Here is a 14,880-nt window from a genome sequence, read left to right on the forward strand (position 1 = left end):
ACAGACAGAGACAGACGGCCATTGTCAGCGGATGTAACTTCAGACAGACCTCCTCAACTGGAGAGACCGCCGAGAGAGCGCTGGCATTTTGTGGTTTCAGTGACTTGGTGTCTTTCTTCCACTTCTGTTCACCTTTTGTCCTGTGGGATTCTGCCATCCACCCTTTCCAGCTCCTTTCTGATACCTACTGTAAGCCTATTTATCTGGCTGATTCATCTACTTCCAAACTCTGGTTTTAATGCCAGATTCATGACCTTAACCAGTTCTTGCTCTTAGACAAGTGTAATCCTTGTAATATGCATGTAAATTAAGGATAGGATTTTACAGTAATGACTCAAATGAACAAGTAATCACCAATTATGTAAAAGACAAACACACTGCCAACAGACCTGCCAGCGGTCCACTATGTTTTCTGAGGTGTGCTCCCAATCAGTACTTTAAATCCAAGCTCTAATTGAAAGAACAAGAGATTAAAACAAAACAAGGTTATCAGTTGTACAGATACATAAACATCAGCAAGGAGCTCTGCAGACTGAACAAGATGGTCCAAACTTTGCACCATCAAAATGACAACAATGTTGACCGCCAGTTCTTATTTGAGGAGAATTTCCATCAAAACAGCATGAAGCAAGAAACCATTTAACATAATTCATCTGTGCAAACTATTCTTTGCAGAGGAAGCACAACCCTATCAGGTAAAAGGACCCTGTAGTCTAGTGTTTTATAACTCCTTGTGTTACATTAGAGTCTGCACTGTTGGGCTTCCTTGTATATCACAAGGCAGGAAGCCGCCACATGATTCCACTTTCACCTTTGAGACTTGGTACTTTTACAAATCAGGGCCGACAGGAGCAACCTCGGTAACAACTAAAAAAACTTTTGAGTGACATTAGTGTTTCACTGAGCTGAGTTTCCTGTCCAGGCTGCTTAGCATCAAAGACATTCAGCGGTCCTCATGGCACAGACCGGCTTTAAAATAACCGTGACCGTGTGCTGCCACAGTGAGAGCAGACCGCAGCTAAGTGGATTAAAGAATAAGAGCACTTATGAATAAATGCTTTAGATGGAGAGACCAGAAGAAAAAAAAAGTAAGGAAAGGGGCTGAAACAGAGGGGAAGGAAGACAAAATATCACAGAGAAAAGAAGGTGATCAATTATTCAATGTAACATCTGTGGTTTCTAGCAATGCCAACACTGTGGCGACTATCAGTGCAACCCGTTTCTCATGATAGTCCTCAAAAAACACAAAGAACTTAAATCTACATGAAACTCTTCTCTCCATTATGAGGATGCAATTATTTATTTTTGATTCAACTTTTCTGTAAAAGAAAATCACAATTTTCCTAATTTCCAAGCCAAAAAAAGAAAATCTGTTTTTTTGGCTGAATCCAGACAGTTAAGCGGGCTTTGGAAAATCTCTCTAACAAGATTTATTTCCTTCAGTGAAGATTTTTATTTGGCTGGAGTACAGAGCTTCACTCCATCAGGATGTGTATGTATGGGTGTGCATGTCTTTAAGTTAGTGCACACATAATCTCATCTTAGCTCAGAGTTAAAGTAAGAAAGAGGCACACAAAAATAAAGTAGCATCTGCAGTCACGAACAAAAGACAGTGGAGAATAGGAAAAAGTAGAAAACTTGTGGCGGTTCATTCATCTAATATGACTGATCTAGGGTCAGAACAAACAGATATAAAGTAAGGTATTCATGAAAAGACTGAAAGTCTTGGTTGTGCCTTAATGGCTTCCTAGTTGCTTAGCATGTCTTTTGACTACAGCCCTACCCAGAATGCATGATTTGTATCCGCTGACTCCTAGAAAAGGTCATTTTTACATTTATTTCATCACCCAGCTTCTTTTATTCCTGGTGCTACTCATTAACAGCCATAGAGTAGATCAGTGGAACAGGATGTTATACTGCTAGTATTACCTGTGTCAGCAACCATTGCATTTTCATGTCACACATAATATAAAAACTATGGAAGATATAGATCTGAAACTAGGGCTTTTTCGATCACATTTATCTAATGATTTATTGTCGCTTTCAGCACACTTTGGTTAAGCTACTGCAGCGTCTTCCTGCAGCCACGTTGGTGTACGTTGTGCTCCTTTACGTCTCATTTGGACAAGTGAAAGGTCACCTGATCCTTGTGTTATCACAGTGTTACCTTTGTAACTGCTCTCTTGTTTCATTTTCAATCCATAGCAAGTTCATATCATAATTTTTCATATACTGAATGTTTTTGATTTTCTTTGAAAATTAAAGCAAGCAGGGAGTCAACTAGCCTTAGCTTAAAGATGACATATGACAAATTAAGCTTCCAAATCGTGAAAAATGCCCAAGGATGGTGTGGGAGTGTCTGTTGAATGAGCTGAAACCAGGCCCACTCAGGAGAAATACGATCCTCTCAGATTCAAAAAATGTTACAATCTGAATGTTGACCTTATGAGCAGAATGCAGCGGCCTGGCTCTGTGCAAGAGAAGAGACAAAGTCCGTTTTCTGGCTCAAATCTCTGTTATGATACTTCAAATGATCCATAGACCTCTGTAGCTGATAGATTTGGGAAATTTACCACACAATGAACAAAAAACAGCATTTAACTGACTGTTAACTTTCAATAAAGGCAGTGAAATCAGCTAACAGCAGACTGGACTGAGATGAACTGCTCTGTGATTTTATATCGTGGTGTTAGAGGGCGGGGTCATTCTCCACTGCCCCCCTATTGGCCCCGCCCACATGAAACCAAGCCAGGAAAGAGGTGAAAAACTTTCTAACAGTCACATGTAGATCTCAGTGTTTTCACATGTTTACAGCAACCATATTCCAACATATCTAGTGTGTTAAGACAAAAACTTTGGATTTCACTTTACAGGGTCTTTAAGAAAGTTGTTTTCAACTGGCGGGTCAGGAGTCGGCTCTTTCTGGCGGGTCACAAACATGGCATAAACTGTATGTAAAGAAACCCTGAGAGGACACAGTAAATTCATACATGTAATTTTCAGGTTTTCCTATGATAAGTAAAATTTCAGTATTTTTTCCAGGAATTCTTCATATTTATTTCCTTTTCTTTTCGTAATACAGCTGTTTTTCCAAAGATAACAAGGTAATTTCTTGAGAAATTACCAAATTGCAATGCTGTCTTTGATATAAAATTAAATTAATTAATTGATAATGTATTAATATTAATAATGTGTTATATTAATAAACAATTATTGATATATTAATGTTTAATGTAGACCATACAGTCTTAGTAGAAGACTTGGGGGCAAACTGATTTCTGCATTAAAAAAAGCTACCAAAAAGGCAGTGTTTAGAGTGAATACAACTATGCCAAACATTCAAAGTGTGAAAGTATGAACATTATCAATTATTAAGCTCCATTTGTATACTGAAAGTAGGGAAATATTCAAGCAAATGTAATCAGATCCAGATCATGTGGCTCAGCTCAGTAAAGCTGGAAGTCTGGCTCCCAAACGGCTCTTTGTTTTGGTACCAATTTGTATTTTTAAAATGTGGACTAAAAAAAGAAGGAGGAAAGGAAACTGGCACTGGCATATCACTTTTTCAGTTAAAAGCATGTTTGATGACAAAATGAGATTTGTTTTACATGTTAAAGGGTCTCAGCTAGCCTCTTATGGAAATGCCAAAAAAAGCATGCCGTACCCCACCGATCTGAGCCGGACCACTTGGTGGAAATGACCTACAAGACTCAAGACAAGACAAGATGCAAATCAGACATGAATTAAGCTTTTAAGATGATTTGATGTTGTCCCTTTACAGATACTGTAATTTCAACAATGAGTATGTTAACATATTTAAGAGCAGCTTCATTTATTACTCCTCTGCTTAAACCCTACAGTTATTAACTTACAGTCTCTCTCATTATCCCGCATTACTGCTCCCCATATATTATTAATGCACTTACACACTCAGTATGCTATGTGTGTCAGAAAGAGTGCCAGTATTTAGTGGGCTATTACACCATCAGACATCACATTGTGCTGCCGGATGAATCCCCTCTGGTCCAAACGCTCTGAGAGCGCTCGGTGGCCAGATGGTATCTCACAAGGAGAACATATGATCACTGGACCCATATCAACGGACACACACCAACTATGACACAGTGAGTGATGGTATGTGGCCTGATTCTTTAACAGAGAATATATAGGTGACAAGGCTATTTAATGGGGTTTTATTTAAGTTGTTGAAAAATTCTACCTCATTTTTAATTATATGTGAGAGCATTAAATCTGTGCCTATTCAGATTTATTGGGTTAAGTGACAAAGGCCTCAATCTATATCCCTCTCTCACACGGCATGTAAACACTCGACAGATGTGCCAAAACTCCAGTAATGATCATATTGATCTGTTTAATGATCAATGGCATGCTGGCTGTTGTTGTGTTATTGCAGAACAGCAAACCTGTCACCATGTACCACCAATCCATGACTCCAACAAGAGACAATGCACTGTTTACATGTTGTTTTAGGCTGTGAGAGCCATGTAAGTGCTGGTTTATGACATTAATAGATCTAAAAATGAAAGAATAAAAAAGGTAACAGAACTTCACAGCAGCCTGTAATGTAGACTCCACTCAAATGTGTCCCAAATTTCAATAATTCTTTAGAAACTGGGCAAAAGAAAATGCAAGTTCATGTGTGTTTCTGTGCACTGCTGTTATGTGAGAGTTAGGAGTCAACAGGTCGCTCAGTGGGTGGCGCTACACATGTAAAAATGAATAAAACACTGCAGGAGAGGGCACAACAAGAGCACAATTTAAAATTTACCAAAAAGCATCTATTTCATTAGGGCATGCGACAATTGTGGTTGCCAGAGCTGATTCTTAATCTAAACCCCAGCATTTTTTAATCCTCAGCCTCTTGAGTACAAAAATGCCCTCGGTGTTCGCTGCTTTCTGTTGCTGCACTCAAAACAGTTCAACTTTTGGACCACGGCCACACTCATTAGTATCGCATCTCCCTCACCAACCAATTAAAATCAAGAAGGGCAGTGATCTCTGATATCAGCTTTATTAACCCTCTCAGCCATAAGCTATTTTTTAACTATCGTGTTTAGCCAGGACTTACTGTCTTTAAAAGCTTGTTAAACATCAGTTCTGTGGTGCACAGTCAAGCTCTAAACATCTTTTTTGTTCAGGACAACCTGGACTTTAAGAATGTGTGTACTGCAGTAATGTCCACTGAATTTTTCAAAAGTTATGGGACTGTAAAGACAAACGAAAAAACTAAACAGAAATCAAAACCTTTTATGGCATAAACTTGTTCTCCTATCTCTTGGCGACCAACAAGTGAAAAAACAATCATTCTGTGACAAAAATTCTTCAAAATATTAACATATTTACAAACAAAGTCTTTGTGTTTGATTGTGTTAGCTCTATTTGAGTCATTATTCAAAGCAGTTCCTGTCTGCAGTGGCACAGAGGGACACGTCACGGGCTCTCTGTGTCTCTTTCTCCTTTATAAGATATTCAGGCCGTCTCCTGCATGATAACAGTATGATCAAGTATCACGTGCCAACAGAACAGTCTGTCATTGGTTGACGGCAGCTCATCACAAAGCACTGTGGGAAATCAATATGGCTGTTAGCCAGCTAAGCTAGCAGCAGAAACAATGGAAAATTGATTAAAAGATGGATAAAAAGATGTTAAGTATTAGAGTTTAGTGTTGATTTTATAATTAAATGCCACGGAAAGTCACTCAAGTTCCAGGTTGCTAGAAGAGCCTCCATAGGGGCTACAACACCCGTCTCAGCTGTATGTAACAATGGTGAGGAGACACTAATCTGAATCTCTTCTAGGCTCAATTTTCTACGTCCAGAGCTACTGCTGATGCCAGAAAAGGATTCATTTTGATTAGGGGCGTAATAGTATTTGTATTTGTCCCAAATCTTCATGGTTCAGATGTCACAGTTTGCTGTGAGCAGTAGTACGACCAAAACGTCTGAACAGAGAAAAAAAAAAAAAAAAAAGGGAAACACACATGGCCTCCACATGGTATGAAAACCCCAATCCAAGTGTTGGTAATAAAACGAAGCCATACTCACTGGCTTTTTATCCCTATCTGGCAATAAGTCAGTGACATGAGTAAGTATAAAAGGAGCATTTTAGACACTATAGTCCATAACATCATCAGAATCTGGAGAAATCTCTGCATAAGGGACAAGGCCAAAGGTCAGTACTGGATGCTCATGATCTTCGGGCCTTCAGGTGGAACTGTGTTATAAACAGGCATAATTCTGGACTGGAAATCACATCATTGGCTCAAAAACACTTCCAGAAATCATTGTCTGTCAACACAGTTTGCCATGCCATCCACAAATACAAGATGGATCATGCAAAGACGAAGCGGTATGTGAACGCAACACAGAAATGCCGCCATCCTCTCTGGGCCAAAGCTCATTTAAAATGGACTGAGGCAAAATGGAAAGCTGTTCTGTAGTCACATAAATGAAAATTTGAAATTCCTTTTGGAAACCATGGACGCTGTGCCCTGCAGACTAAAGAGGAGAGGACCATCTAGCTTGTTATCATTGCACATTCAAAAAGCGTGCATCTCTGATGGGTTGCATTAGTGCATATGGCATGGGCAGCTTACACATCTGGAAAGGCGCTATCAGTGCTGAAAGTATGTAAAGATTTTGAGCAACACATGCTCCCATCCAGACGTCTCTATCAGGGATGACCTTGCCTATTTCAGAATGACAATGCTAACCAACATCCATCACCACAGCATGGCTTCACAGTAGAAAAGTCCAGCTATGGGTTGCACCAGCTGCGCGTAAGTTCAAACGTAGCCTAGTTTGAACGTAAGTTCTTACGACGGAGTTTACGTTCTCCTAACATTTAAGGTGTTGCACCAGCTGAGATAGCTCCAACGCAGGCTTAGGTTATAACTGAAATCTTACACCTAACCCCTACTAGGTGTAAAGTCCTTCGTAGAATATGGCTGTCATAATGATAGCTCCAAAAGACGCGATAACCCGGAGGGTGGCGAGGAGTTGAGGAATGATCAATGATCAATAACAATGTTGTTTTCCATGAGCGGAGGTCATTTCCGCCGTCCACTGTTATATTATCTCGTGTTATTAGCGATTTCACCACTCCATGTCAGTGTTGTTATTTTATACTGGCTCTAGGTTTAGGCTGTAGGCTCCACGATACTCACTATGCAAAATGCCTAGTGATATTTTCATCCACACTGGATGCTGTTTGAGGATTGACGGCAGTTAGCAAACGTTATTTTTAGCCTTTAGCATCTGTAGCAAACGCAGGATTAAAAAATGATTTTCAGTGATTGGTTAAAGTAAGAGAATACATCATATCTGCAACAATATTTTGGACGTAAATCTCTACTAGTTAAGATCAATCTTACATCTCTGTGGTGCAACTGAACAATGACACAACTTCAGTTAGAACTTAACTAGTTTCAGCGTAGGGTTTAGTGGGGACATTACACCATAACTTAAGGCAGAAGTTACGAATAGCTGCAGGCTACAGGTGCTGAACTGGACTGCCTGCAGCCCTTTCACCAACAAAAAAACATTTGGCGTATATAAGATGAATCATGCAAAGAAGGCCCAGGACTGCTGAGCAGCTAGAATCCTACAACAGACAAAATGGGACAATCCTCTGCCAAAACTCCAGTGACTGGTCTCCTCACTTCCCAGTTGTTTACAGACTTTTGTTGAAAGAAGAGTGGACGCAACACAGTGGTAAACACCACCCTGTCCCTACTTTTTATAGATGTGTTACTGCCATCAAATTAGAAATTTTCTAATATTTTTCATGAAATGTTAAACTGTCTCAGTTTCAATTTCTGATCTTTTTCCCATTGTATTGTGAATAAAATATGGGTTTATGAGATTTGACACTCATTGCATTCGTAGTTTTTTTTTACATTTTACACAGCGCCCCAACTTTTTTGGAATTGGGGCAGTATTAGTGCAATTTAGAAACTGTGCAGGAACTCTTTTGCAGTATTTGATACCTAAAACAAAAAATCACCAAAATATGGTGCAATGGTTTCTATTTTTGTTGCCATGGTGTCAAAAAATACCAGTTTGATTTTATTCTGTCAGAGTTCACCCGAGAGAACCAAACAAAAAAAAAAACAAGTGATTCTGGAGAGTCTGATCCATCTCTTTGCCTTGGTGAAACACATAGCAGTGTGAGAAGAAAGAAAGCTCCAGTCATGCTGAGCTGAGTCACATTAGTTTGAAATCTCTAACCAGCAGGATGACAGGATGCTAGAGCTCAAAGTAAAGGGGCTTTCTAACATTTGTATCGTGCTGTACTGCAGTGTAAAAACACTGGGTGCACCCTTCTGCCCGCTGAACCGCACATATGAAACTGCAGGCTTCAGGTGTGATTACCACTGAGAGGTCAGATGTATAGATGCCACCACATTGGAAAGCATATGGCAGGAGACGGTTGTGTTTACTGGCAGATCTGCTTGGACAAACAAGGCCAGAATGAGAGCGCCAGCGACATCACAGCCACTTGTATGTGTGTTAGTATAGAAGAGCGTGAGCGGGAGGCTGAGAAAGAAAATGTGTCTGTGCGTGATTCTGAGTGGTGTCCAGGCATATTGAAGAACAGATGGCTAGAGGATGCTCTATTTCCCTAAAGGATACATTATTTCTGTGTCTAAACAGCATCTTTAACACAAACATGTTAAAGGAAACGAACCAGCCTCGTCAGATGGATGCAGATATATCATGTAAACCTGCAGCTACGGCGAAGCTTAGATTTGTCAACATCTGCTCGACTGACACTACTGCTCCAGGCCAAAACAAAAGAACAGCCTCAAATCTACCAGCTGTTTTTTTTAACCTTTTAGCTCTGCTTCTTATTTTGTAATTTGTACTGTGCATAAGTGTGTATTACTGTGTGTCTGCTGGACCCCAGGAGGAGCAGCCAACGATTATCTAATGCTAACGAGGACTCTGATAAAGGAAGAAGTCATCTCAGCATGCTGTTTTCAAGCTGGAATCCAAAGATCACTAGTTTGCAGGATATTCATGATCTTAACTAAGAACAAACTCTTCCTCTAAGCAGCAGACAGAAGTGAAAAGCTGTTGGTGTTAATGGGGGGAAACAAGCAAGTAACAGATCTGACTTAAAGCAACTGTTCCCATCTGTCTGTTTCTATATCAGGTTTTAAAACAATCTATCACAGGTAGCATAACTAAAATGTTTGTGTTCGGAACGAGAAAAAACTTCCAAACCGCTGATCTTGTCTCCTAAATTGAGATTCATTTCCTGAACTTTCACAGAACAAAGACAAATTGCAGAATAAAGCCCAATACTTATTGAATTTAAGCTTCTAAATGTAATTTCTTAAAGGCTAAATTGAAATGTCAAGCGAAACTTTACAGAAGATGGATGACTGTGGACTACAAGGAGGTGTACAAGGGGGTCCACAACAAATTCTCTTTTAATTTTCAGACTAAGTGATAGGGGTTTAATCTTTCTGTTTTAGATATTAACTATAACACAGAGGTGGTACACATTAGGAGTGGAGAGCATATCCAGTCCCTAGGATATACCTACAAACAGGATATAAGGTGAGACCAGTGGTGTAGTGCAGGGGAAACGTGAATAAATGGAGCATTCCAACATGTTTTTTTGTCTCCATCGGGCATACCCACTTCTGAATAACACTACACCACTGGGTAAAACCGTACTGTTTATATAGGGATGTGCATTATTAGTAGTCGACACGAATCTGATAACCTAATTACCTCAGCAAAGGAGGTTATGTGATCGGGTGGCTTTTTTTCATTTGTTTTTTTGTTTGTTCGTTTGTTAGCAACATAACTCAAAAAGTCATGGACAGATTTTCATGAAATTTTCAGGAAATGTCAGAAATGGCATAAGGAAGAACTGATTCGATTTTGGGACTGATCTGGATCAGCGTCTGGATCCAGGGATTTTTTAAAGGATTCTGTACTATTGGGAGATAGGGCTAATGGCGGAGGTCTGCGCTGTTACCACTTTACACCAGGAGATGGTGAACATGAGTAACTTCAATCCCAGCAGCATGTTTTTGGTGTGTTTCTATAGAAAGTTTTGGAGTTTATAGAGTTTGATTGTAACAGAGAGAAAGACAGCAAATTGTAGCGAGAATACTCACAATAATGGGAGGAATAGAGGAATATTCACCCTCTGCCATGACTTCCAGTCGTCCGGTGAGACCTTGGGTGCTTCCACCATGACAGTCCACACGTAGCGAAGCCAATGCTTCGCCTCACCGTGTCTCCACCCCACCGGGAAGGGAGTAAACGGCAAATTAGATTTTGGGAGTGATCCGGATCACAGTCTGGATCCAGGAATGTTTTAAAGGATTCTTCACTATTGGGAGATAGGGCTGATGGCGGAGCTCTGCGCTCTCTGAGTGCTTTTCTAGTTCCAAATATTTTCCACCAGTTCAGGCCCATAATCCCTGTCAAATGCTCTGTCTAAACTGTAGCATAGCCACCGGCCACTAGTGGCCACTCTAGCTCAACTTAATGACACGATAATGCTTATAACAATGCCATGTGACCCCACAGCTGCCATCTGCAGTAGCAGTTTCACAGTGAAGATTCCACACACGAGATCTCACAGACAATACAGACTAGACAACTAAATGCATCTATGATTTGCATGTAACCAGATATGATATTATTCACAAAGTAATATCCAAATACACAAGCCAATAAAAAGAAAAATAGATGCCAGACCTACAGTTCAGTTAAAAGGACTATTGTTGGTAAGAATCATTAACTTATGGATAAATGAGATCATCTATTTGAAATGCTTTGGCTCAGTGTAGAAATATTAACTTATTCTATATGAGATAAATTTTCATTTGATATTATTTTTTCCCACAAATACTATTCTTACATCATTTTTCATGACAATAAAGTCAATATGCACAAGTTTCACACAAGGCATGAACCTGGGGCTGGAGAGATGGGGTTGCCAAAGTGAATCACAACACACGTTAACACACACGTGTTGCTTGACAGCCAAGATCAAGCTCAACGGCATATCTCTTGTCTGGGCCTTTTCACCCCTGAAGTTTTTGGGCCCTTGGGACATCCACAGCTTGACCAGGGGCTCGTTGCAACCCTACGGCCCACCCTGACGGTCCCCTCTGTCCTGCTAACTAGCCTCATCCACCCCTCACTCGGCCCAAAAGGTGTTATTTTTTCAACAGTTATTTACCATACCTCTGGTTTTATGCAAAGACATCCAGAGCATGACTTGGGTTGTGTCAATCTTCCTACCCATCCGATGGTGAAGCACCTAACTCCCCACAACTCCATCTTGATTAAGCTTCAGTTTTTGGCCAAAACATGCTTTAAAGGATGCACAGTGCTGTATTTTGGCACTACAGAGCTAGCTCTTAAAAAAACATACACATTATCTATCATGTATGCTATTCAGATATAAAGAAAATACCAAACTATAGTTGTTGATCCACATCATCCAGCACTTATAAACATTTGGATTCAGACAGTTTAAAGTAGACTATTTTATAATTCCTTACCCAGAATGTCCCAATTGAAGAGCATTAAAAACACCTGACAAATCTGTAATATTGGAATTTGGTAAGTAATATAAATAAAAATTATTAAAATTGTCAGAAATTACACATACTTTATGAACATTTTTGAAGGAAATCCACTAAATTGGCTGTCAAATCAATTTGGACCAAAAACACCTGAAAACACGCTCATCAGTGCCCTCTTGTGGACAAAACACGTACTACATCACAGTCTTGAAACTATCTCAGACAGGCAGTGTGTTTGGTGTTAGGGGCTGCAATTACTTCTTACTAATTGGCCAATATTTCTGCCACCACACAAGCCACTATAGAGTCACTGCTGATTTATTTCTCAGGCTCCACCCTGCTTTATTCTGCATGTCTATAGGGTAAGTCATTATGGCATACAGGTTGGTATATTATGAACAAAATCCTAGCCATAAAAACACCAAAGGAAGCATTATATTTACCCAGCTTCTTGTGTCTCAGGCCACTGACCTTTCTAACCAAACGTGAGAAAACATCTCATTGACTCCTGTGATTGGATAGCTTTGAGAAAGTACTCTGCCACCAGTTTTCAATAAACTCATCGTCTTACTGCAAATTTAGGGCATGCATTGTTTTCTTTTCTTCAATTCTTCAGTCAGCACCTGTTACTGAAAACTGCACCCTACCTTAATGCTAATTTTTTTTAGAGGATCTGTGCTCTAACAGTTTTGACATGTGGTGTGCTGACGCCTCAGTGGACCTCCTTCAGGCAGCTCAAGCAGACCTTTGATCATTTTAAGAGGGATACTCAGCATCCAGCCTGGAAAAGCACAGAAATATGAAGCTGGGTCCCCGTTAGGTTTTAAAAGATCATCATTATGAAACAGCACACTCACAGGGACATTTAGACTCCTATTGAGTAAGTTCCTCAGACCCCACAGAGGCAGCTCGCTAAATCCAGTATCCCCCAAAGACAACAGAAACCACACAGCGTCGTCACGCAACACAATCTCATTCATACTTCAACATGTGTTTGGGAAATGGGATCAACATGTTCAAAGCTTGACAGGAAATCCCTCCATGTAGGCTACTGCAGACTGGAAACTGGACTGGAACATTCAGCAGCAGACTATTACAGAAACGCACTCTCATGTTGGAGATGCACGCGCTAAAATAATGCCATCTACATCAAAAATTCATCCTCTTTGCCGCCGTTTGCAGATTTGAAACACAGGCTGAAGTGTGCAGGATTGTTCAGTCCCCGTGGGTCTAAACACACGCAGCTCATTTTTTGACAGCATCACATGTGAGCACCGCAGAACGTTCAATCAGTGCATGCCTTCTTCTCAGTTTCTTACCTATCTGGCTGAACAGGAGCAGCTGAGAGATGAAAACATCAGTCCTGGGAACTGTCGTCTCCATGGTCTCGACGTGAGAATTAAACGTAAAAGCGGCAGAAATGTGGATTCGAAGGCGCAGACGGCGGCTCGGGTGCGTAAAAGATGCGCTACCAGTTCATCCTTCCTCTTGTGCTGCCTCTGTGTGCGCCAGCAGCGCTAAATGCTGGGATCGGTTTGGCTCGGCTCGGTGTGGTTCGGCTGGGTTTTGGCTCTCTGACTGACTGGCTGGTTGGTTGCCTGATAACCGGCGCGCACTGGCGTTAAACGCTATAGGAGACAGGCTGAGCGCGCGCGCCGCCCACTGCCCTTAATGGAAACGTGTGTAAGACTCCTGTAATGTTCACTGATGATATTTCCACTGGGACACGGTGTGAGTGTGCGCGTGCAGCTCGCAGCTGCGGTTGAAGGGCTTTAATCTCCTCTCAGCAGTATGGTCCCTATGATATTTACATATATCTACACAGCAGGGGTAAAAATGACTTATTAGTGAACATGAGGGGGATTCAGGGTCTCTCTCTGACCTCATTATCCCTCATAAAGTGTACTTATACAGATAATAGAGCAATCATTAAGAAGCAGGCACTACTATTAATTGATAATATCAGAATAATACAGTGCAAGGATGCTTTAGTACAATTTATGATGAGAAGAGTGAAGCATCCCCAACAGAAAACATCAAACTTCATCAACATTTGACCTGTTGGAGGATCAGCTGTGGCCTTATTAAAGATTTTTATGTAGCTTTTTCCAGCAGCTTCTGTGTGTATTAAAACATATTGCCATATTTAAAGATCTATTTTTGGGCTTCAAGCCTTTATTTAGTGAGAAAGACAGTGGATAGAGTCGGAAACAGGGATGGAAGAATGGGGGAGAGACGTACGGGAAAGGAGCCACAGGCCAGACTTGAACCCGGGCCGTCCAGGTACCAAACCATTAAGCCTTCTGCACCCCAATGATTGTCATTTTTTATCAAATCTGAAACAGTCAGTGTGCTCCAGAGTCCATCATAAAGCTGTAGCTATTTTGGTTTGTATTATTTTGCTGTGTATTGTAACAATTAGGGCTGTCAAACCATTGTTAACTGTGATTATTTTCATTTACTTTCATTTTAATAAACCTTTATTGAACCAGACTAACACTCAGAAAGGGGTTATCTCTTGACAGTCACACTCTTAAAAGTGTATGAGTGTTGAAGTAAAGTAATATTGTTACATGAATCTAATCCAGTTTTGTGCTTTAATGGCAGTATAGTGTACTCTTGTGGGCTACTTTAACTTGAAATTGCGAGTTGTTCCTTTAACCTAGAACTATGTGCCTAGGTAAAGGACACCAGGGTTGCCTTTGAGGAGTTTCCCAAATTACTTTCGGGCATTGGACACTTTCACACCATGAGTGAAGTTACTGACTCAGTTAGAGAAGTCAAAGTTAATTCATACTTTAATAAATTCACAGTTTTCACTCTATTGTTATACATGCTACAAAAACATAGGCTGAATTACATGCAAATACAGGATCCCATGGACATGCACTAATGGATAGATGTCAGAGTGATGGCCTTGCTGCCCCTGATAGAGCACTGCCATGAGCCCTTGGGGGTTCAGCCCTGCTCAAGGGCACTTTGGCAGTGCTCAGGAAGTGTCCTGGCACCTCTCCAGCTACCAGGTCAAAGTCCGGATATGGTCTGACTGGGACTTGAACTGGTGACCCTCCGATTCCCAGCCCAAGTCCATCCAGATTGAGCTACCGCCCCACCTGTGGCTTTCATTTTTTGACTGTAAGACTGAATACCAGACAGTTATTATAAATATAGCTTTGTGTTAACTAAAAAGAATCGAAAAACAACTATTTCAGCCGCATTTTTCTGAGTTAACAAAAGACATTTGATGGGTCAGGACCCCAAAGTGGGTTGTGGAGGAATGTTTATTTTTAGTGGCAAAA

At 40.6% G+C, this 14,880-nt stretch overlaps 1 protein-coding gene across 2 annotated transcripts in view; it reads right to left on the reverse strand.

Moving 5' to 3' along the window:
- Positions 1-13,139, reverse strand: part of ptprz1b (protein tyrosine phosphatase receptor type Z1b) — a 118,102-nt gene extending 104,963 nt beyond the window's left edge. For both annotated transcript variants that reach the window (XM_041780677.1, XM_041780676.1), the window contains exon 1: positions 12,901-13,139. In XM_041780677.1, the coding sequence (XP_041636611.1) occupies positions 12,901-12,964 (64 nt within the window). In that variant the 5' untranslated portion in view covers positions 12,965-13,139. The remainder of the gene's footprint in view (positions 1-12,900) is intronic.
- Positions 13,140-14,880: the final 1,741 nt, after the last annotated feature.

This window comes from Cheilinus undulatus, linkage group 23 (assembly GCF_018320785.1).
Source record: "Cheilinus undulatus linkage group 23, ASM1832078v1, whole genome shotgun sequence".
NCBI classification, from domain to species: Eukaryota; Metazoa; Chordata; class Actinopteri; order Labriformes; family Labridae; genus Cheilinus; species Cheilinus undulatus.